The following is a 26217-nucleotide window of genomic DNA, read 5'->3' as shown; positions in this document are numbered from 1 at the left end:
ATGACCGGCAACAACCGGTCATAAGGGTAAAATGTGTACAGTTTCAATAGTTCAGTGGCAAATAAATAACGAAAAAAAGTTTAGTGATTAAATGTGAACAAAATCGAAAGTTCGTTACCCTTAAAAGTCATTATCCCTTATTGATACTAAAAGATCAAAAAATTTAATGACAAGATTCTAGGTTACGTTTCCTAACATAAATATTCTTTAAAACAGTAGTTATTCGCATCGATTATTTGGATACGTTTTTTGTATCACTAATATGAAATTTCTCTATGTATATATATATATCTTCATAGGCAGTAGATCATGGTACGTACAGACAAAAGTTTATTCCTTTGAGGCGTATCATATTTGTCAAAATATGGGGAAAAGTTCACTGAAGATAGTCTTTATGGTCGCATTATTGCTTGCCATATCTGGTATATTTTTTTTATTTTCTCCCTCTATATATCAGCTTCAGAGTTCAAAGCTAATTAACGAGATACATTTTTCAGGTATTCAGATGTCATATGCTTCCACTGATAGAGGCTATGTGGTGACCAAAAAATCTACAACTAAAAACAATGGTGATGATATGAGCGATCGCGTGATTCCTAGCCCATGTCATAAGGATAGTGATTGCCAACCTTTTTGTCGCGCAGGCTATGGATCCTGTATAGAGGGTGTTTGCTCCTGTCACTTCTGAAAAGTTTTATATTGTTTAATTCCTTAATACATCTTTCATGAATAAAATTTAATGTGTTTACCAGGGGTGTGCAAAAAACCCACAAAACCGAAAAACCGATCCGATCCGGCCAATCCGAAACCGAAAAATCCGTGAACACCCCTAGTGTTTACTTGATGTTTTCACTTTTGAAATCAGTAACCATACAGCTTTACAATATTAATTGAGATCGTTCTAACATTTAATGTCATTTTGACAATGCAAAATTTTCATATATATTATTTTCATCATAGAAACTAATATATAGTTTGTTTACGTATTTTTGAACTTGCAATGTTGAAGTCATTGTGGATCATAAATAAATAGATTAATAAGTATAGTGTTTTGTAAGTATTTTTGAACCTGCAGGTTATTTAAACTGCTTTGTAGCAGTGTAAAAACTTGATAATGTTTTTTTTTTTTTCATATATATCTTTTTGGATCACAACTTTTCCACAACCACACCAACATTTCCAGATGATTAAATAAATAAATTTGTAGATTGTGTCTTCAGCAACAAACCCTTTTTTCTATGCACATGTAAGACCCACTCAATCACATCCGATCCAAAATCTGTAGACAAACAAATAAACATAAATTAAGGTAACATAATGTTACTGTTAAGTGGAATTTGGCGATATGAATGGATTTATAACTTGAATTTTCTATTTATTTTGGATTCACTTGTTGTATATGGGCTCAGTCCTATAGTTAGGCTATGTTTGACGTACTAGCTGAAAAGCTGACTGTTAGCTGAAAAGCTAGTTGTTAAATAAAAAGCTAGCTGATAGCTGAAATGCTAGCTGATAAAAATTAACGTTTTGACGATGCAAAATTTTCATATATATTATTTTCATCATAGAAACTAATATATAGTTTGTTTACGTATTTTTGAACTTGCAATGTTGAAGTCATTGTGGATCATAAATAAATAGATTAATAAGTATAGTGTTTTGAAAGTATTTTTGAACCTGCAGGTTATTTAAACTGCTTTGTAGCAGTGTAAAAACTTGATAATGTTTTTTTTTCATATCTTTTTGAATCACAACTTTTCCACAACCACACTAACATTTCCAGATGATTAAATAAATAAATTTGTAGATTGTGTCTTCAGCAACAAACCCTTTTTTCTATGCACATGTAAGACCCACTCAATCACATCCGATCCAAAATCTGTAGACAAACAAATAAACATAAATTAAGGTAACATAATGTTACTGTTAAGTGGAATTTGGCGATATGAATGGATTTATAACTTGAATTTTCTATTTATTTTGGATTCACTTGTTGTATATGGGCTCAGTCCTATAGTTAGGCTATGTTTGACGAACTAGCTGAAAAGCTGACTGTTAGCTGAAAAGCTAGCTGATAGCTGAAAAGCTAGTTGTTAAATAAAAAGCTAGCTGATAGCTAAAATGCTAGCCGATAAAAATTAACGTTTGGTAAAACTAGCTGAAAAGCTAGCTGAAATATATAAAATTACATAAAAGGACATGTAATAATATGTGTTTCTATAATTAATTAAAGGGTGTATTTGGAAAATTTTAAAAAAACTCATAAAAAGCTAGTTTAAGTAGCTTTTCAAAAAGCTAGCTTATAAGCTACTTTTTGGCTTACCAAACACGACAACATAAAAAAGCTCAAAAAATAAGCTAGCTGTGGCGCGCCAAACATAGCCTTAGGTTTTTTATAACTGATGTATTCTATTGTAACTGATGGATTCTATTTTTACAACTGAACCCCTCAACTAATGTTGATATAGTTTGACAATTTTTTATAACTCATTAATCGTTAGGTTATCGGGGTAGGCTTCTTGTTGGTTTGGAAATTTAAAGGTAACAGACTAACAGAGTAACAAACTAACGGCGAAGATATTATTGATTTCTTCTTTTATGTATTAGCATATTTAATTATGAAATTTCTATTCTTTATTTTTGCTATATTTGGATTGATAATCAATTCTTTTGATAATATAATTTAAGAATATCCATGATTAAACAATATCTTTGACCATTTTTATCAGCATTTATGGCCATTTAATTTTGATAAAAGATCTTACCAGAAGCATTGGTATACCATGAATACCAAATTACACTTATATATATGAGGCATAAGAAATGATTGGGGCAGATTAAAAGTAACTGCTTCGGTTTTGTTTTAATATTTTAAAAACATGGAGCGAACTTTGAAGATGGTGTTCTTGGTCATGTTATTGGTTTCGGTTTCTGGTATTTTTTTTGTATCAATAACTAGCACTCCAATTACCATTGTGTTCCCTGTTTATCTCTAATGGAATAAATATGCTTTGCAGGTTTGTTTATCTCATCTGTTTTGGCTCACAAAGGCTCGTTAATGGGCTACCAGTTGTGTGGTCCCTCTAGACCATGTCAAATATACTGTCGAATTGGCATAGGTACATGTTGTAAGAGTCTTTGCCAGTGTTATCCATGCACTTAATTTTAATATTATATTTAATATTATCAATGTTGTCCAAGTACGTTTGTTCCCAGAGAAATTTGTGAAATAAAATTCAACCAGCTAAAGGATTATTATTATACAACATTGAATATATGTTATGAATAAGCGACTAATGATATCTATAGGCCATATGCCTGCTTAGTATTAAATCTTGTCACTAATTTCATCTCTTAATTAGTTTTTTTTTTTTTTTTTTTTTTTGAACCGGCAATTTTATTAAAATACTCCTAGCAAGAAGCTAGGGGGTAAAAGTACAATAGAAAACATCAAGCTAAACAAAGAGCATAGTCCATGTACAATTCAAGGGTGCACAACACCACTTATCCCAATCAACTGTATCACCACTAGGACTCCTATACTTTCTCCAAGTAAATATCGATGTTTTGATATAATCTAAAATTTTCGCCGGTTTCGATGATTCTTCTTTAAAAATCCGATCATTCCTTGCCTTCCACAAACTCCAAAGGGTTCCGTATATAATACATGTAAGCAACTCTTTCTTTTTTGGGCAATGTCCCCAGTTCCTGGCAAAGTCAAGCACCTCATTCACACCTGAAAAGAATTGAGGGAGAACATTACACCACTTTAGTACCATGGTTATAATATTCCTCGCCAAACTGCATGAAGTGAGAATGTGATCCACTGATTCTTCTACGTGTTCACATATCCCACACATTGTGGAGGGTACTTGGATGTTCCTTTTCCTTAACGCCTCGGCAGATGGAATCCTCCCCTGCTTTGCTCGCCAAATAAAATTCACCACCTTTTTTGGAACCGAATTCAACCACCAGAAATCGCCATCGCAAATCAGGTGAGAGGCTCTGTCAAGTCTATTTCTAAGCCTTGCCACGCTAAAAACTCCATCCACCACAAAGTCAGATCTCCACGATAATCCCCCATCATTAGTATTCATTATTTCCTTCACATCAATATTTAACTTCCATAAGCCATTTTTTGCTTTATCTATGCATGACCACACCCCACCTCGATTATGTTTTGCGAAGCAGAACCAGGGACGGTTTGCAGGGTTATGAAACCCCATTACAATTCGGGCCCAAAGGGAGTCAGGACGTGTTTTGAACTTCCACCACCATTTAGCCAGTAGGGCCAAGTTTAGGTTCCTAAGAGATCCTAAACCTGCCCCTCCAACCTCCTTTGGAGCTTTTAGTTTCTCCCATGCAACCCAATGTACAGTTGCTTTTTCTGCATCACCTCTCCAAATAAACTGTCTTTGAATCTTTTCCAACTCTTCTATTATTCCGATGGGGGCTGAGAACAGTGATAGATAAAAGGTTGGAAGGTTCCCAAGTACAGCTTTTGCCAAAGTCATCCTGCCACTAAGGCTCAAAGTCTTTGCCTTCCACATGGAGAGTTTGGAGCGGAACTTATCTACAATCGGCTTCCAAGCTTTTTTTTTTGTTCATATTCTCCCCGACAGGCACCCCGAGATAAGTGAAAGGTAGAGAGGATGGCGCACACCCTAGTGGCCCAGCCCACTCACAAACCTCCTCAAAGTCGACACCAATTCCAAATACCCGTGATTTGTTGAAGTTCACTTTTAATCCCGACACAACATAGAAACATCTGAGGATTCTAGAAAGATTGTAGACATTTTTTTTCGACCAATCCCCAATAAATAAGGCATCATCAGCATAAAATAAATGAGAAAGGGATATGTTGGTATTAGGAATATGGACCCCATCGAATATCCCTTTTTCATTTGCCGCTTTCATCATGACATTTAGACCTTCCATCGCTATTATAAAAAGGAACGGTGATAGCGGATCGCCTTGTCTCACTCCTTTTGTCAAAGGAAATTCCGCCGTTGGGCTGCCATTGACCAGTACCGATGCCCTAGCCGACATGAGGCATCCGTTTATCCATCTTCTCCATTTTAACCCGAAGTTCATTTGAGCCATAACCGAATCAAGGTACTCCCAATTTACCGAGTCAAAAGCCTTGTTAAAATCTGCCTTGAATAACAATATTTTCCGGTTACTTTTTAATGCCCAAGAACACACCTCGTTAATTATTAAAGGACCTTCGAGTATGTTCCTCCCTTCCACAAAAGCCGATTGCACCTCGTCTATGCATACTCCAATATGTGTTTTCACCCGGATCGCCAGTGTTTTAGCAACTATCTTGTATAACGCACCAATGAGACTAATTGGTCTGTAATCGCTTAAGGAGAGTGGGTCCTTAATCTTAGCTGCAAGAGAAATGAAAGACGAATTGCATCCCATAGAAAATTCTCCGCGCTGTTCAAATGATCTAACAAAGCTCATAATATCATCCTTTAGCAAACTCCAGTAAGACTTGAAAATTTTAAATGAGAATCCATCTGGCCCCGGGGCCTTTTCTGAACCACAACACTAAATTGCGTTCCTAATTTCCTCAACTGAGAAAGGAAGCTCAAGAGCAGAGCTCGCCTCTGAAGAGAGCGTTTTAAATCTGTTGCTTCTGATTTTTGGTCGACTCATCCATTTTTCTTCAAATTTCTTAGAGAAGAATTGGAGGATCTCACCGTTTATATCATCAGGACACGTTTCCCACTGACCATTAATAGTCAAACCATGAATTTTGTTCCTCCTATTATGATTATTTACATAACCATGGAAGAAAGAAGTGTTTTCATCTCCATCAGTCACCCATTTTACCTTTGCCATTTGTTTCATATCCATTGCAGCCATCCTTTCAATTTCTGTAATCCTTTTTACACAGTTGGTTCTTTTCCCCAATTCATGAGGCCATAAATCTCTGGATTCCGCCAAAGTATCAAGCTGTGCAATGGAATTCCTGCACTCTTCTAGTTCTTTGTTTTCCAAAGCAAAGGCGGTTTCTCGCCACTTCTTAATTTCCTTCTTTAAGAAACGCAATTTCGCCGCCAAGAAAGCATCACCGTTTCCATAACCTCTGAATTTCCTCCATGCCTCAGAAACCACATCTTGAAATCCAGCCTTTAACATCCACAAGTTGAAGAATCTAAATGGCCTCCTCACAAGAAGTTTTCAACATGATCGGGCAATGGTCCGAGAATTCTCTGGCAAGGGCAGTTACCGATGAACCCGGGAAACACTCCATGAAGTTATCACAAACCAAGAATCTGTCCAATTTGCTCAACTTACCACCGTCTTCTGGTCTAAAATAAGTGAACTTATATCCCCCATTCTCAGATCATGTAGAGCACAGGAGAATATGAAATCATTGAAGTCGTCAGCAGAAATGCGACAAAACCTGGAGTTTACCCGCTCATATCTTCTACGAACAGCATTAAAATCTCCTGCAAAGATCCATATCGCCACTCTACTAGATTTAATATGAGCCAACTTCTCCCATGTTCTCATTTTTTCAGACGGAGCTTGAGGTGCATATACATTTACTATGGCTATCTCAGTGTTTATACCCACCCACCGACCAAATGTAATAAAAAAATACCTTGATTTAATCGTATCAGATACTATAAATACCTCATCATCCCAGATTGTAATAAGTTCTCCAGATCTCCCTGTTGCTTCAATTAATTCGAAACCAAAATTATTGTTCCCCCCAATAAACATTAGTTGTTCTCTGTAAATCATTGGTTTGGTTTTCCTTCATAAATCTCTTGAATCTCCAACATTCACGACTTTGTTATAAATTCTTCTTTGTGTTACATTTCCAACATTCACGACATTAACAAGAGTTGTTATTAGTACAAACATCCAAATCTAGTCCGTTTCTCCAAGAAACATTGAAATTAATGATTTGTGGCACAAACTAAAAAAAATCGTGAGAACCCAAGAACTCAATTTAAACCATTAGATCAAAATAAAATAGGGCCAAGATTTAAGATAACAATCTTGTAAATAATTCAAACTTTAGTATTTTTCATGGATGGTTAAAGTCTTAACAGAAAATGGAAAGGTATATAGGAATTTCAATTTGAGATCATAAATTCAAACTAGGGGTGAATATTTGGACCCGACTGGTTTCGGAGAATATTGTGGACCGTGGACTGGACGTCCGGACCGGATGAGAATTACCGGTCCATGTCTAGGTCTGGGTTTTCCGGTTCTTAGAAACGGTTGGACTGGTACAACTTTACATGCATACAGTACAAGTCATCAAAACACGTTTTTGGGTTTGATACAGCTCATTAAAACGAATATGTTGGGTTTGATACGTTCTAACTCGTTAAGATAACTACTTTTTTGGGTTTGATACAATACAACTCGTAAAAATGAGTATGTTTCCGTTTCTGGTACTCGTTGAACCAATCAAACTTTGATTGTTTATACCATTTGTTTGAACTTTGAATCAAATAAGTTAATGACTTTATCATATTTCATGCATAACTAATCTAAGTTTATCTATAATATTATAACTTACAAAATTAATTTTCCAAATAAAAGCACCTAACATATAAATCAAGCTCACCAACAAAAGTTAATAATCTTAAAACAAACATACAAAAGTAATTATCGTAACACCAAAAATCATAGTTAAAACTTTAAAATCAATCCAACTAACAAACGTCGTAATCTAATCTTCAATTGACTACTTCCCCCATATCATTTTCATCTAAATATAACATATTTAAACCTTGTGTAATCTCTACATCAACACAAAATGAAAATTATGTTAGTATTTAATAAAAAAGTAATTAATAATTGAAAACCTGAAATATTTCAGCTTTGATATCCCAACTTTGAAGGATTGTAACTTATTGACTATAACAACAAAAAGAGAAAAAAAATATAGTCTAAATTCATCTAAAAACTCTAAATTACATGTTGGAAAAAATCGCATGTCAATCCGACTTAAAACGATTGAGAAATGCTTGTTTAAAGAATTTCAAAGAATACAAAAATTTAAATTTATTGCTGAGAAGTTGCAATATTTCAACTTTGATATCACAACTTTGAAGGATTGTAACAAATTTAATGAAATATCAAAAACAGCAAAATTAAAGTGTCAATTCATCTACAAAATCTAAATTACATGTTGGAAAAAACCGCATATCAATCCGACATAAAACGAATGAGATATGCTTGTTTAAAGAATTTTACAGAAATCAAAAGTTCAAATTTCTTGCTGAAAAGCTGAAATATTTCAACTATGATATCCAACTTTGAAGGATTGTATTTCATTGAATATAAAACCAAAAACAATACAATTATAGTCTAAAATCATCCACAAACTCAAAACTACACGTTGGAAAAAACTGCTTGTCAATCCGACTTAAAACGAATGAGATATGTTTGGTTAAAAATTTTCACAAAATAGAAAAGTTCAAATCTGATCCAAAACCAGTTTTGTACCCGGCACCGGCCGGACCGGACCGGTAAAAAAACCAGACCAACATTGCTCAAATCCTAGAACCGAGAACCAGCACAGGGTCCAAAAAAAGGTACAAGTCTATGTCCATTCTGTTCTAGTTCGGTCCATGTGTCCAAATGCTCACCTATAATTGAAACCCTTGATTTTATCAGAACTATCTACTCTCCCTTCCCCTTCCAACACACGTATACATATTCACTCGTTCACTATGATTGTTGCCACGATGTCCCTTTGGTGTTGGGGGGGCAATATCTCATCGATACCAGGTGTGATATTTTATTAAACCAAGTTAATTACAACCGTTGTTGGTTGGGCTGATATGTTGAGCAACAAATAAGACGTACAACGAGAGCATCTCCAGGATCAAAACCGCCATTCTCGCTTTTATGGAACACGGATCAGCTACACTTATCGTTTTCGTCAACTACGTCTCATCTTCCTCAATTCTAGTGAAATTTAAGTCTATTTTTAAAAGTTTTTGAACAAATACATATGCAGTCTTTGAAAAGTGGCATAGATGACAAAGTTTCTTTCTTTCTTAAGGTGTCCTAGGTTTAGCCAAAAGGACTTTTTAAGTAATACTTTCGATGAAGTTACAATACATATTGTGAAGTTGATTATGGTGTGACTAATTAGCATGGTTACTATTATGTGTTTGATCGTTGGAAATTTTAGAGGTAAATTGGCAAGTTGGGTAAGTTTTCCTTTATCCCACATTGATGGGGGAGAAACCAAAAGTGGGTTTATAATGCTATTATATTGATAGGCCCTTAAAGGCTTAAGTAGATCAAGAGATGGGCTAAGACTAATGTGTGCCTAGCCTAGATGATATCGAAGATCAAAATTCAAATTAAAAACATAACTTTAAAAATAAATTGAGAATCATTAGATGGAGTGTAAATGAAAGTTGTAGTACTTGTCGATTGCTATGCGTGGATATAGAGAATGTCGAAAATGGAGTTTGTATGAGGAAGATACGTATTTTTGAAAATTGCTAAAATCTAGCCCGTAGGTCGCACTTTCTAAATGGTGGCACGTGTCCTACCCATATTCTAACATGTGGCGACATTTGAAATGGACCACATCAACAGCTCTGACAGCAGGTGCGATGCCCCGGTATGCACCCCCTTTCCTAACCTATAGATAAACTTGCGTTTGATGCTCCTTTTCTCACTAATTCCCTCCCAAATCCTCTAGACACACCGCCGCACCCTTAGCCCCTATACTCCTTAGTTTCCAACTACTTTAGCTAGGATCTGGAGCGTAGAGCTTTCCGTTTCGATGTCCTTCTTGTGCAATTCTCTGTTTTCGATAGAAATTCATGTAAGTTAAGTTGGACTTATTATGTTTTAAGTGTAACTTATATTTATATTCAGTCATTATTATGAAATGTAAATATAAGATTTATCAGTGATTCCAGTCATAATATTGATTGATCTACTTACGGAAAGGGATTTAAAATAGGCATGTTGGTTGGTTATTAGATTTTAGAAAAGTTATATGCTGAAATGATCATGCATCCCAACTGTCATGCCTGGCTAATCTTTAATTGATAAAACTCTTAGTATTCATTGGTATTAGTGAAAGATCTAGCCTTCATTACCAGATTGCCATAGGGACTGATAATTATAATATTATAGCTTAATACTTGTTAGGTTCATTGCTCGCCAATTGGATTATCCAGATTGTTGGGTAGCGTTTTGTTATAGATTGTGTTTATTGGGCTCACTTATTAGTCCAGTTTTGTAACTCCGGTTTGGGCCTGTCCAACCGAGAGCTTGATAGGGTTCAGTATAAATATATATATGCTTGCATGCATATTAGGTCAACATAGGAAAACGATTATTACGATAGATCAGTGCATTATTTCTTTATCGTTCCTGTAAACCTAAATCCTCTACTGTGGAAGTTCTTTATCGAGCTCTGCTAAGGAATATTGATCTAATCATTCGTCACGTTTTTAAACGGTCTTAGATCTGAGTGGAGAGCTGTAGTGTCCACAGTTAAAGCGCATGAGCAATTCAAATCCTATTCTCTGGCGAAACTGGTAGGCATTCTGAAGTCTCAAGAAAAGATCGTGTTACAGGAGAAAAATGTGGTTTCAAGCTTGGGTTCATTAGCCCTTCTGTCCAAAAGCAAAGCTGTGACGGAAGATGAAGACCTCAACCTAGAGGATTATGACCTTACCTCTGAAGACTATGCAATGATGGTGTCAAACCCAAAAAGGTTCATCAAGAAAAGATTCCCCACCAACAAGAACAGAAATTGGCAGGGAAGTTATAGTTCAGAAAAGGTCAGGGAAGAACCGAGGGTTGAAGAACCAAAGAAGGAACCGAAAGCTGAAGGAGATTCGGGAGTAAGCTGCTATTACTGTGGAGGAAAGAACCACTATGCGAAAGATTGTGTCCTCAAGAAAATGGCAAAAAAGGATGATGAAAAAGATGAAGAAGCTTTGTTGCTGAAAAAGCTGGACGAGATCAGGAAGAAGAAATCTACTGCTAACCCTTCTATGAATGCTTTAATTGTGCAGGGTTCGGTAGCTGATGATGAGTTCGGTGGCGTGGAGGTCTGGTTAACCGACTCTGAAGATGATGAAGTAAGGAAGCCCTCTCATGGAAAGGCTTATGTGGCGAAAGAAGAGAGTAGTGGTGGAAAATGCTTGATGGTGTCCGATGTATCTCAGATGAGGGGATACAACACAGATGGTGGGATTGAAGATGCAAAGGAGCGAGAGGACTTGTGCTTCACAGCAAAACCGCTCAGCGTACAGTTCAACGAACTTGATGAATCAATCAAGAAGGTACAATCCGTTTTTATTGCATTCAAAGTACCACAAAGCTCATATGAAAAAGAATTAAAAAATGTTAATTCAAGAATCTCTCATCTAGACAGCAGTTTAACTCAAACACGAGTCACCAATTCTAACCTAACTGACCAAATAAGCAGGGTATCTTCAAAGAGTGAGGAAAGAAGGATGTGGATCGAACTGAAGGAGTCGGAGTTAATCAAAACCAAAGATGAAAATATTTATTTGCAAAGAGACAATTTAAAGCTTTTAAAACAGAGAAATTTTTTTTGTTTGATTGCTAAACGTCTTTATACTAATATCACTCAGCTTCATTTGGACTGTGAAATAGGACAAAAGATTCATCGCATGATTTTGCCCTTCCTTGAGTTTAAGGAGGATGAAATTGATGCTGAAGCGTATAATAGTGAAAGTGTTATTTCGTCTGAAGAAGTTAATCCGACATATATGTATGGACTAGACAAAATCGAATCTTCCACAAAGTCCTAGGACCATAAGGACATGCTTAAAAACCTTTTGGATGAAAATGATAAACTGAAACTGAGGACCGAATCCATACAAAAATTTGACTCATTGAATTCCAACTTGAGCTCAGAAAATAAAATTGATGTTGAAAATGCATCTGAGCTTAATGAAGACGACAATATGAGTGAAATTTCTTTAGAGGACATAGTTGATTGTTCAGAATTTGTCAAGAGCGAACCCGAAAACCACAAGAATCTCATTTCAGAAAATTCAGTGGAGTTTGCTCGTTTGTCCCAACAAAAGTCCCCATTCTTGCAGAAAAGGCTGTAGTATACCAAAAGGTAAGAACCACTCCAAATCAGGTGTATAAGGTCACAGGCGTAACTGAACATCAGACTGCTGAACTCATAGTCATTGTAAACGAAGACAATGCTGACGGCTGCGACGAGTTCTTCTGGTCAGCTCCCATCGACAACGCTGACGAAACAGTAGGTCTGTCAGAAAGAACTTCATGGAAAAGTAAAGGTAGATATGTGCCAGAACCTTTGAACAAGCCTGATAGCTTCGACGCGCCAAGTACTAGTGGTACAAAAGATGTTCCTCAAGAAAAAGGAATTCCTGCTAAAGGAGTCACTCCATGAAGCGAAACATCATCAGTTCATAGTGAACCAGCTGAAGGAAAGCAAAAACCAAAAGCCAATATCCATCATCAACCGAAGCAGATGAGAAATCAGAAACAACAAAGAAATCAAAGATACAAGAAGAATCTCTCTGAGAGAAACCAGTTCTGGCAATCTCAAAATGCATATTTCTCATATCGTGACAGAAACTTGAGGTCAGAGAATAACACTGTAAGGTCACAAGAATGTCAAAACAACCGAAAACAAAGGTTCGGTTCAGAGGACCACGTCAACCGAAAGCAAAGGTTCGGTTCAGAGGACAACATCAACCGAAAGAAAAGGTTCGGTTCAGAGGACAACGTCAACCGAAAGCAGAGGTTCGATTTCGAGAGTAAAAGCGACCAAAGATCTAGGTTCAGTCCCACAAATGATCAAAAACAAAAGGGTCACTTAGAATCTCAAGTCATGAAATCATCTCGGTCTAATTTCTCTCGTTCTTCTTTTAATTATTCTAATTCCTCTCAACCTCATTCTAAATCCAATTCTTTTAATGCTCAAAATCCAAAATCTTCAACAGATTTGAAAGGAAAATCGAAGGTTTCCTCAGTCAAAACTGATCAAAAGCATTCCAATGTCCCAGTGCCTGAACCAGAAACCAAAACGAAAGTAACAAATCCTAATAAAATCAAGGTTTTCACCATCAAAAAGAAAGATGAAACAACACTAATAACAAGAACATATCTTGTTTACATCTCTCTTACTATTCCTGTTCCTGTGAAAGGCTCACGAGGACCCAAGAAACTTTGGGTTCCTAAATCTGCTTAATTTTTGCAGGTTATCAGTGACGAGCAGTTTGACGAAGAATGGTACATTGACAGTGGCTGCTCGCGTCACATGACAGGAAGGAAGGAGGAACTAAGGGAATACAGGTCTCTTTCAAACGGTGGAAATGTCAAGTTCGGGAACAACTCCTTCGGCACCATAAAAGGCTATGGAATGATTACAAATGGTGATTTCACGATTAGGAAGGTTGCATACGTGGAAGGACTACAACATAACCTCATCACTGTACCTCAGCTTGTTGGAGGTACCGGTCTCAAGGTTTCATTCGATGATGAGGGTTCTGAAATAATTGAGAAGAAGACGAAAAGAGTTATTCTCAAATCGGAGCGTAAAGGAGAAATGTTTCCCCTAAACCTCAAACCTATCAAAGGGAACCCAGCTATCTGCCTATTATCCAAAGCACAATCTGACGAAAGCTGGTTGTGGCACCGAAGGCTCTCTCATCTCAACTTTAAGGATATCAAAAAACTTGTCACTGGAGGTCATGTTCGAGGTCTTCCATTGCTCAAGTACGATAGAGAACATTTGTGTGCTGCATGTGAAATGGGGAAGCAGAGTCGTCAAAGTCATCCATCTATAATAAACACCAAAGTTGTTGAACCACTAGAGTTACTTCATATTGATTTGTGTGGTCCATCATCTATCGAAAGTATCGGTGGTAGCAAGTACATTCTTGTTATTGTTGATGACTTTTCGCATTTTACATGGGTGTTCTTTTTAAAGCACAAATCTGAAGCGACACTCAAACTGAAGACGTTTATCAAGCAGATTGAAGTGCAGCTGAAGAAAGTCGTTCGCAACATCAGGAGCGACAATGGACTGGAGTTCAAAAATAAAGAATTCGAAGAATTCCTGGCAGAAAAAGGAATCAGTCACAACTTCTCAGCTCCCTACACACCTCAACAAAATGGAATTGTCGAAAGCCGAAACCGATCTTTGTGTGAAGCGGCCCGAACCATGCTAAGTTTCGCTTCCTTACCTTTATACTTTTGAGCTGATGCTATTTCTGCTGCTTGTTTTACACAGAACAGGTCATATCTCAATAAGCGCTTCACTCTCACTCCTTATGAGATCATCAACAACAGGAAGCCAAATGTTAAGTTTTTCCATGTGTTCGGTTCACAGTGTTTCATCTTCAATTCTAAAGAACACCGCAACAAGTTTGACGTCAAAGCCGACGAAGGGATATTTCTGGGCTATTCTCTCACTTCTAAAGCGTACAGGGTATTAAACAAGCGCTCGAGGAAAATAGAAGAAACTTATTACGTGACTTTTGACAATAGCTATGTCAAAAAGCTAAAGGCCAACGAAGACACAACTGGAGAAATCTTTCCTCAAACTGGCCAAGTCACAACCTCAATCGCAAACCTCTTTGAGAAGTTTGTCGAGTTATTTGATGAACCAGAGAAGGCAACTCTCTCAGAAGCGAGTGCAGCAGACAACAAAGTAGATTCTCTGAAGCAACTCATCGATGATGCTGCAAAGAGAATGAATGAAGGAGGATCACGTTCTGACGACCCTCCACAACACGATACTTCAGTTGAAGGGGGGGGGGCAGATCTTCGTCATCACAGACGAGCTCACATGTTGAGGGGGAGAACTATTCTCAAGCTGCTCCCGAACGCATTTCACCAACCGAAAGTGCCACACCAACTGAAAGTGCCTTACCACCCGAAGGTGCATCAACACCCGAAAGCTTGACGCCACCCAAAACCCCTATAGCTCCAGAAACTCAAGACACATCAGAAAGTTTATCTGTCGAGAGGGAGAATGCTAATATACTTGAAGACGATGAAAGTCAATCCGAACTAGAAGAGATGGTAAACGTTGAATTGGATCCAACCTTTGATCCAAACTACCCTCCTCTCGTCAAATGGACCAGAGATCATCCTGTCTCCCAGGTTGTTGGTAATGTGTCTGAAAAAGTTCTGACCCAATCACAACTCAAGGCAAAACAAACTTCCTTGTTTTCAAAAGTAGAATTTTGTATGTTTAACTCCTTCGTCTCAAAAGTTGAACCAAAGACAGTTAACACTGCTCTTGATCACTATGATTGGGTTCAAGCTATGCAAGACGAACTGAATGAATTCGAAAGGAACAAAGTTTGGCGACTCATTCCAACTCCTCCAGATGCTTCAGTTGTTGGTCTTAAATGGGTCTTCAGGAACAAAATGGACAAGGAAGGGAACGTGATACGAAACAAAGCACATCTGGTTGTGAAAGGATACTGTCAGGAGGAAGGAATTGACTATGAAGAGACTTTCGCTCCTGTAGCTAGGTTGGAATCCGTTAGAATATTCCTCGCCTATGCTGCACACAAAAACTTTGAAGTCTACCAAATGGACGTCAAGTGTGCTTTTCTCAATGGAGAACTTGAAGAAACAGTGTACGTGGAGCAACCTCCTGGATTCGTAAATGAAAGGTATGCTAATCATTGTTATATTTTGGACAAAGCCGTGTATGGACTGAAACAAGCTCCGAGAGCCAGGTATGAAACGCTGACAAAGTTTTTAAAGATGTCCAAATTCAAACAAGGTTCGGTTGACCCAACCTTCTTTCGTAAGAAGGAAGGTAACCACCTTATGATTGTTCAAATTTACGTCGATGATATCATCTTTGGCTCTACGAATCCCAGCTTAACAACTGAATTCAGAAAGCTGATGGAGACTAAATTTGAAATGAGCTCAATGGGTCCAATTAACTTTTTCCTTGGTTTAAATATTAGACAGGGACCCGAAGGCATCTTTATTAATCAGGAAGCTTACACGAAGACACTCCTTGCAAAATTTGGCATGATGGGAGATTCAAAAGTCAAAGTTCCCATGGCGTTCGGCACCAAGCTCACTCCATCCTTGGATAAACCGGCAGTTGATATTACACTTTATCGCCAGATGATTGGTTCTCTGATGTATCTTACTGCTAGCAGGCCTGACATAATGTTCTCTGTTTGTTACTGTGCTAGATTTCAGGTGAACCCACGCGAACCTCACATGCTTGCAGTGAAGAACATTCTACGATATCTCAAGCGAACTACCTCTTTAGGTCTATGGTATCCATCCAACTCGGGCTTCTTCGTTCAGGCCTACTCAGATGTAGACCTTGGAGGTTGTGGACTAGACAGGAAAAACACCACTGACGGCTGCCAATTCCTTGACAGGAAGTTGGTTAGCTGGCAATCAAAGAAACAAATGTGTGTGTCTCTGTCTACAGCTGAAGCTGAATACATTGCAGCTGCATCCTGCACTTCTCAAGTGATTTGGATCCAGAGTCAACTCCGAGACTATGGACTCAATATGAAAAAGATCCCACTATATTGTGACTCTGAAAGTGCAATTAGGATCTGTCATAACCCAGTGCAACACTCCAAGACTAAGCACATAGCACTGAGGTATCACTTCATTAAAGATCATGTGGAAGATGGAAACGTTGAAATTCACTTTGTTAGAACCACTGATCAACTGGCTGATGTCTTCACAAAAGCCCTTCCTGAAGCGTCGTTCAACAAAATTCTACAAGGGCTAGGTATGATGGAATCAGAATCAGTACCACAAACTACCTCTCCAACTCAAACGTCAGAAGCGAAATAGACCGAACGTTCGGGTTCGGTTGAATAATCTGCCTTTCGCTCATCAATTAAAGGTAGTTTTCTCGGTTGTAAATTTCATGTACAATTGTTCCAAAATTATTTATCTTATTGTCAAAAGTATTTCTTTTTTTGAAAATCTAATTTCTTCGGTAACCGAAATAGACCGAACGCTCGGGTTCGGTTTTCCAAAATTTTTCAAAACCGAAACCAACCGAATGCTCGGGTTCGGTTTTCCAAAATTTTTCAAAACCGAAACCAACCGAACGCTCGGGTTCGGTTTTCCAAAAATTTTCAAAACCGAAACCAACCAAACGCTCGGTTTCGGTTTTCCAAAATTTTTCAAAACCGAAACCAACCGAACGCTCGGGTTCGGTTTTTCAAAATTTTTCACAACTGAAATCAACCGAACGCTCGGGTCGGTTCCAAAGTTTTTTTTTATCTTTTTTCTCAGTCTTATTTTCTTATTTTATTATTTATCATTTATTTTTTTTAAATATCACAAATTCCAAAAATATTTCTTTTCTTTTAATATCAAAAACTCCATAAATATTTTATTCTTTATTTTCTTTTTGACTTTAATTTTTGTTTGTGTGTTTGTTTATGGGGAAATTGTTGAATTAGTTAAGTGTCCCTAGAAGCATGCTGCTGTATGTGCCCAAAGCCTCATCAGATTCTGAATAATAGCATTAATGACTTGGTATACACAAACCTTGTCTTCCCAATTAGGCTATCACATTTATTCTAATCGTGAGCTACCTAACTCTCTTCTCACATGAGATAAGAGTTTTCTGCTTGGCCCTATTTTTCACAGCAGAGGTACTTTGATTTCTTACACCATCTCTATTGCATTTCTCCATTAAATTCGTTTCACAAACGTAACCCTTGAGACTCTCAGAAATTACCACTGAGGTTTATGGTTACTCAAAAACTGCGTTTATGATCTTAGTTTCGTGCCACTACGAGCTGAGTGAAACCCAAAATTCAATACCCAATCTGAATTGACGGTGCACAATTATATTGCTCTAGTTTTCACTAATGAATTGACGGACGTATCTTCATGAAGTCTCAAAATTTTCTTTTGTGTGATTCCTATGAAATTGTTAAAAACCATAACATTTCTTCCCTTGGGATCCAGTTTTTAATTTTTTGTTGAGATTTTATATTTCCCAGCCACTTTAAAATTATTACAAACCTACTTGTTCAACAGACTACACCGGTCTCACAAGTCCTTTGTTCACTTTCTATCTTATTTCAAGATTAGGACTGTTGAATCAAAGCAAAAGCCACCCTAAAAAGCTTAATTAAAAGAAGCCTTTCAACACTTCTTAATAAGTGTTTGATCGTTATTCAACGGGAAACCACACTAACACTTTAAGGTCTCTCTTGACCTTGAAGGAAGAGATTCGTGCCCGGGATCATTTGTTTCATGTCTTTATCGACATCACATTTTTTTCCTAAAAAGGATTGCTTTATTTCTTTTCTTTTACACCCTTAGCACGAAAATCTTTGATTTTCCAAAATTCTGGTTCTAATAATTACAAGATTTTTCATTGGATTGGTGGTTAATTATAAGCTATGGTCATTTTTAATCCACGTGGAAGCATTGTTCGAAAGATACCGTTACACCTTAAAGGGATAAGATGAAGAGTTGCTGACTCAGGCGGGAGTCTAATCGATTTGATTTTAAACGGCGCTAAAAGAGAAAGCGTGCGAATTGGAAACGTCTAATCTCTATATGATGTCGCAGACGCGTGTGTGAATTTGAAACGGTTCATCTCCAAATGGCGCAGAAGAGGCGCGTGCGAATCTGAAACGGTTTATCTTCAAACGACGCTTGATGGGAGGCGTGTTCTTAGGGATCTGACACTCTCTCTCATGCGTGATCATCGGTTACCCTAACTGTCACGCATCAGTCAACCTCCGGAAAACTCTTCGTATTTCGATAGAAGATTTGGGAAGATCTTTCTCTCTCCTTAAACCCCAGTATAAAAGGCAACATCCTCTACCATTTACCTCTTTACTGCAATCAAAATTCCCAGAGCGCAAGAAATCCCTAAACCGTAACTGTTCATCATCTTCTTCACTCTCTTCAACAATGGCAAATTCGTCTTTTGTTCACGCCACCTCCCACATTCTTCCCATTCGCCCTCATCAATGCTTCATTATCGATCTAACCCCTCATGTCTCTGATTCCTACATGTTCCCCTTTATTGAATGTTTGAAGTTTTCGCCAATTGCTCCTGCACTTTCAAGGGTGGAATCCGTTCCAATGGAGTTCCTGTCGCAAATCTATGCGACTGCTCATTACGACAAAGTGGTTGATAGGATTTTCTTTGACGTTTTTCAGCACATAGCGTCGATTTCCAAACAACGATTTTGCTCCCTGTTAGGGTTTGAAGCTAACTCAATGAGGGTTAATCCAGAGACAATTCCAATGGGGTACCTGTTCAATATGTTTTACAACATGGGTTATACGGAGGTGCTTACTTCCGTCGCCAAATTCAAGAAGTCGTGCTTGCGGCCACAGTGGAACGGGTTGTTCACTGTGTTATTCAAAGGCCTTTCTGAAAGGAGTTCTGGCTCTGATGGTTCCAGTCGATTGTTTATGTCCATCTTGTATGGTATCTACAATGGCATCAATGTCGATTATGGGTTTGTTCTTTGGCAACAACTCATCCAGAGTCTCTCTTCTTCTTCACGGCATTTAGAGGTGTCTTATGCTAGGTTTTGGACCTTGATTACGAAATGGGTGATGGACAAGTACAACGTCCCAATTGTCGCCGGTGCACCGATGTCTTCGATTGGTACCTTTCATACCACGAAGATCATCGTCTCAGATGCTTCCAAATTTCTCTTCAATGGTTCCATTCCGGAATCTATGTATGCTGACGTTCCAACTGACAGCCGGATTATCAGAACCTACAAAGAATTCAAGCGTTCTGGTCCGAGGGATCTCACACCGGAGATGTTGAAATCGATTCATGAAGCCGACAAGCCTGCTCCAAGAGGCAAGAAGGCTGACAAAGGGAAACAGGTGGTGAAAGGGGCTAAAGGCCCTTCTCCTAAAAAGAGGAAACCCACAAAAGCTGCTCAGTCTCCGCAGCAAAAGAGGTGAAAAACTCAACCCAGGAGAAAGTTGGTTATCGCTTCTTCATCCAGTGAGTCAGAGGGTGAGAGTTCGGATTCTGACGGCTCTCCACGAGGCAACACACCACCCAGATCTCCTACCCCTGAGATTCAAATCCCTCCTTCTCCAATTCCCTCTCCTCCTAAAACTATTCCTACTTCCATTCCCACCATAAACCCCTTTACCCACATTCCAAACACTTCAATTCCAATGCCACCACCAATATTTACCGAAGCAACCACAACATCCACTGCAGATGTTAGAGCCAACGTATCTGATACGGGGGTTCATACTGATGCAACCGAACCTCCACCAGCACCCGAAACCATAAACACAACCGAAACCCAAAAAGCACCCGAACCTACCCATACCACTGTACCACCAGCCTCACCACCACCACCATCTCCTGGTCACGCCTCTGACGGAGAAGACCCTTTCCTTGGCGGGGAAAACATGACGTTTGATTCGGTCTACTACAGTCCGTTTCAAGTGCAGAGCGATGATGATGATGACGCTCCGGTCACAAAGAAACATCTTAAGGAGCTCCATGACAAGGTGGACTTGCTTATTTCCTCTTCTTCCATGTCTCAATCATCACTCTCTGAAGCTGCAATTCAGAAGCTTGTTGATGCTTTCACAAGGGCTCAGTAAGATTCTATCGCTTCTGCAACCACCGCCATTGATGCCTCAACGAAAGCCTGTCAGGCTGCGACCGAAAAAGTCAATAAACTATTTTCTGATGCCTCTGCCCTGTTAAAGTCTTTACAGGAGAGTGCTAATGCCACCAAGACTACGTTGGAACCAATTGTTCAACAGTTGGCCACGTTTGTCTCTACTGAGTTGAAGTCCTTTGCTTCACTTCGTCAATCGCTTACAGACGACAACTCATCGTTTCGTGCTTCTATTGATGAGCGTCTCTCAAAGCTTCAAGAAGATTTGGTGGCTGAGAACTCGTTGATGGATGTTTTGGCAAAGAAGACCACTGCCCTGAAAGTCAAGAGTGCTCAACTCTCCCATTCTCAACAGCAGATTGACACTCTTCGGTCCGAACGGGAGGTCATTAAGACGTGTGTTCGGATGTCCACTCAGCCATCTCCAACATCCTCGAAGCACATGATCCAATCCTTAACCATTCTGTGAGGCGTACCCTTGCAGAGAAGCTCGCTCCTGCCCAAGACCTATTAAGCAAAATTGAAGGGCTACTCGATTTTGTGTCCATTCTGAAACAAGGGGGAGAAAAGGAGTCTGTATCTCAACCACCTCATTCCACAAAGGCAACTCACACAACCGAACCTCCTCCTGTAGGCCAAGCCTCTGGTTCGGGTGTGAAAGATAAAGGCAAGAAGATTGCTGAGGAAGAAGAGGAAGATGACGAAGAAGCCATTGCCGACTTGTTGAAACGCAAAAGTCGACGCAATGAGGCTGATGATAGTGCTCGTGTGGCAAAAGAAGCTGAAGAAGCTGAACGCAAACAGAAGGAAGCCCACGACCTTCTCGAGAGTAGGAAAACTCTTTTTCCTGCTTGGACTCTCGAGAGGATGATAAAGGAAGCAATCGATACTCCGAGCATCTTGTGGCTGGAACCAATTATTTCTTTTGACTGTTCCAATACTGTCGACTCTCAGTTCGACATGCCACTGACCCGAAAGGCATTCATCTTTCACGCCTTCGCCAATGTTGCAGAGTTCCCTCATCCTCATCCCAAGGTTGATCGGGACTTAATTGAATTCTATCTGAAGGCTGCTCAACCCCAATATCAAACTGGAGCGCTCAGAAGATTATCAACGTTCGGGTATTGAAACCGTACACTGAAGGGATGTTCATTAACGTTCGGTTCAAGGTGCTTAGGGGATCTGCCAAAACTGAACATGCCATTTCTTTAGCAGATCTTCCGAACCTCAATCCCCATGATTGGATCATCCTGCACAACATCCTTCTGACCAATGAAGCTGAATATGGTCCGATCATTGACCATCTCAAAAGGATGCTGGTGTGCTACATCATGGAAGTTGCACTGATGGATCAGGAGATTGCAAGCGTCTTCAAAAAGAAACCAACAATATCTCTTGTTGGCTCGGCCAGTGATCTGAACCAAATGCAGATGGGCAAAATTGACTCGAGGCGAAACTCAGTCATGTTCACTAGGAATGAAGGACAGAAATGTCTTTTTGCCTTAGCTGATAAGCATCTGTACACCACTGCTTGCCTAGAGCATGTGTTGGGGATCATCCACAGATGCAAACAAAACACAGCGGATGATATCAAGTACTTCGACGACATGATACACTGGTACATTCGATTCAGACAGGCGATCCTTGCGCTTATCTCACGTCTGTTTGATACTGTCAAGAAGAAGGTTCCCGCTGCTGGCCCAAGCAAAAAGAAGAAGTAATCTCGCTCCAATTTGACGCAAAGGGGGAGATTGTTGGGTAGCGTTTTGTTATAGATTGCGTCTATTGGGCTCGCTTATTAGTCCAGTTTTGTAACTCCGGTTTGGGCCTGTCCAACCGAGAGCTTGATAGGGTTCAGTATAAATATATATATGCTTGCATGCATATTAGGTCAACATAGGGAAACGATTATTACGATAGATCAGTGCATTATTTCTTTATCGTTCCTGTAAACCTAAATCCTCTACAGTGGAAGTTCTTTATCGAGCTTTGCTGAGGAATATTGATCTAATCATTCGACACACTTTGATCCATACTTGTGTTATTTGCTGTTTTCGCATTCATTATTTTACCTGTTATAAAGATCCAAACGATCTTCAAGTTAGTTTATAACTTATCACAGATAGTTGTTAATCGTCTGAGAAATTGTCATGTATGATATGATATATTAGAATAAAAGGTATAAAATCTATGTGCGTGTATGAGTAGAGCCGAAAGTGTAATCTCTATGTGCATAACTGTTATTGTATTAAAGTATTTGTTACCGTTAAGTTAAGGGTTAAAGGCGGAACAGAGATAGGTAAGGACCCTATAGACCTGAGTGTTGAAGACAAAATGGCAGGCATGCCGTAAGTATAAGATACACATATTATTAGTGGATCGACGAAAGGTTGTGAACCATTTGGTGGATCAGTGAAAGGTCATGAGCCATTGCTTGTATGCTTGTATATGTATTGTGGTATATGGTATTTTGGGGAAACCATTAAGCCTCGTGCTTACCTAGTTGACTATAAATGTTTTCAGTTACTTCATTGATTCGTGAGAAGGGCAAGGCTCGACTATACACACATGCATTCGTATCATTAGGATAAGGCTCGACTATACACACGTGTATTCCTATTATTTGACAAATACATTAGGTTGCATGCTCCCATAATTAAATAGTTTTAGATTGCCTGATTTAGCGACATTTTGCAACTCTCGATTGAGTCCAACCGTTGTAGTGTCGAATCTTTCAGTCGACAGACTGTTTGATTTTAGAGGCATGTAATCGTATTCATCAAGTAAATAGTTAATGCTTATAGAAGTTTTTTCCTCGGCAAGTAGAAGGATGAAGTGGAAGGAATCCTAGAAGGAAAATCTATGAACGTGAGTGATTAGGCCCTTGTAACACTAGGTGTGCGAAAAGGCCTATCAATAGTAGAGTGTAGTGACTTGGAAACCTTCGGGGAAATTCTTGGATCTAGTATGGATAGGTGTTGAAGGTAATATGCACCCGTAATATTGGAAACACGTGATCCATATCGAGATCAAGAAAAGCCACAAAGTTGCTAAGTAACTAGAATAGATTTGAAGATTATCTTGAAGTAGTTCTATAATTCAAATTAATCTATTTCCCATTCCCATCTTCAGCATGGTAATGATCACTAGAGCAAGAAATTCTTGATCTAGATTAGAAGGGTCAGGACCGAGCGAGACCGATATACGCGATTAAATAGAGGTTGCAGTATCAAAAACCGTAAGAGAGATGATTCCATACTTGTTCGGAACTATTAAGACTAAATTTATAGCACTATTTGATGAGAGGTATGTTGTTGTCGCTAGTATTGTTTCCGCTGCAGCCACTTCTACTGTTTCTCCTGCAAAACCAACTAGAGACAAGGAAATGCGCTATCGAGGGTTCAATAACACCAAAATCACTGAGTTTGATGGTCTCATGGATCCAATTATTGCCATGAGATGGATCTCAGATGTGGAAGGATGCTTTTACACTTGTGCTTGTCGGGAAAACCTAAAGTTCAGATATGCACATAATCTTTTACGTCTACGAGCAAAGGACAGATGGAACTTTTTCTCCAAGAACTATTCACTTGTTGAGAAGAGCGCGATGACTTGGGAATAGTTTGTTGAGAATCAAAGCAGAGTATGTTCCACCATTAGAGAGGGAGTGACTCGGTCAAGGAAATCTGTCACTCAAACAGACCAAAAAATCGGTGATTATGATCACCAAGATATTCACTGAGATGACCTTGTTTTGCCCGGTATGCCTAATCGGAGCAAGCACATATGTCTAGATACTTAAATATGCTCAAGGCTTATATCAGGGAGTTTGTATCGAACAATCGATACATTAACTTAGCAGAAATGTAGGAGCCTGCCAAGAGAAAAGAAATTGAGTTGGAAACTCATAGAAAAGAAAAGAGGTAGAATTTAGCTCCATCTCAGCTAACAACCAAGAGATTCAAGCATGAAGAATCAAGGTTTGGGGGACAGAAGGGTCCTCGGTGTATCAAGTATAGGAAATCCCACGAGGGAGATTGTCGTGCTTTGATATGCTACAAATACGGTAAGGAGGGACACTACAACCTAAACTGTAAGTAAGGAGCACATGTAGTACGTATCTGTTTCCACTGCAACTAGATGGGCCAAGGCCTAATCTCAAGTCCATTACCTTGAAAGTCCTTATGCAAAGCCCATTATTGGCCCAATTTACCAAATTGGTCCCAAGTCCCTAACTGGGCCTAATTCCAAGATCCATTATCAAAACTTGGCACAAAACATTGTATTCATAAAGTCCAACAAAGGCCGAAATCCAACTAGTCCATAAACAGCCAAAAACCCGAAGCCTAGTTGTTAAAGGCCCAATAGAGGACGTACGCGAGGCTTTAACAACCCAAAAATCATGACCAAAAATTTCATTTTAAATCATTAGTAAAAGCCATAGTTATCAAGAATTTCATTCATAAATACAACCATTATAACAAGTCAGAGTATAATCTAAAACATATTCTTTTTATATCAGAGTAAACTTCCTAGGCTAAAACTTCTTTGGTGTGTGTGCCATCCAATCACCCCGAGCTCTTCCCTGCACTACCGGAAGTACCTGAAACCAAAACTGAAAACTGTAAGCATGGAGCTTAGTGAGTTCCCCAACCTACCACATACCATACATAATCACATACGACAAGCACTGGGCCTCGCCTGCTACATCGGGCCCTGCCCGGCTCCAGACAAATCCGGCATCAAGCCCCGCCTGACCCCAAGCCTCACCTGGATTTGAGCCCCGCTCAGTATACATATCTGTTTCTCTTAGGCCCCGTTTGTCTATGGGCCACGCCCGCTAAACACATACAAACATAACACATATCAAGTAGCTAGCATACTCTACTATACTCCTGATCTAAGGCCTCGCCTAACTAGGGCTTCGCCCCTGTCCTGCTACTAATGAGTCATGGAACCCCGTCCACGCTCCTGCTGATAGTAAGATACGGGCCCCCGCCCCCGCCCACACTCACCTCTCTCTTATCTCGGGCCTCGCCCTTGCTCTGCTACTAATAAGATACGGAAACCCGTCCATACTCTACTACTGGTGAGATACGGGACCTCGCCCACACTCACCTCCCTACCAGGTACATACGAGTATCACACATTTAACAAGTATAAACTATCATATAAACATTCCTCGGGCACCCGCCCGACATCGGACCTTGATCCGGAATCACATACTAGCATACAGTGCCTAGGGCTAACCCCCGGGTCTTCCTACTCATAAACTACATGGGCCGTCATTGTGGCCTTAGACCCATTCACACAGTGAGGAGACTCACCTCGCACTGCTGAACTCTGTTGATACTCCTCTGGCTGCTGACTGGCAGTTCCCAAACTGCCAGTCACTCCGGCTTCCCGAACTACCAATACCAAACATCACTTGGTTCAGTACAATAATCCATCTTAGGGTAAAATGACCATTCTAACCCTAATCCAACTTGGTGCATATCTAAGGACATTATTTCACTTATGATGGCCCACTAAGGCCCAATAACCCAAGGTCCACTACATGGCCCAAACCGAGGCCCAAAACATAACAAGCCCATGA

At 39.2% G+C, this 26217-nt stretch overlaps 1 protein-coding gene across 1 annotated transcript; it reads right to left on the bottom strand.

Annotated features, from left to right (window-relative positions):
• Positions 1–5556: 5556 nt before the first annotated feature.
• LOC145066894 (uncharacterized) lies at positions 5557–6762 on the bottom strand. Its single transcript, XM_079014140.1, has 2 exons — positions 6310–6762; positions 5557–6141 (listed from the first exon to the last, which is right to left on the bottom strand). Exons 1-2 carry the CDS (start codon positions 6760–6762, stop codon positions 5557–5559), a joined length of 1038 nt encoding a protein of 345 aa, XP_078870266.1.
• Between the last annotated feature and the right edge of the window lie 19455 nt (positions 6763–26217).

The sequence above is a fragment of the Lactuca serriola genome, chromosome 8, assembly GCF_051521515.1.
Source record: "Lactuca serriola cultivar US96UC23 chromosome 8, Lser_US96UC23_V15, whole genome shotgun sequence".
Lineage (NCBI taxonomy): Eukaryota > Viridiplantae > Streptophyta > Magnoliopsida > Asterales > Asteraceae > Lactuca > Lactuca serriola.
This window is presented reverse-complemented; position numbering and strand designations above follow the sequence as displayed.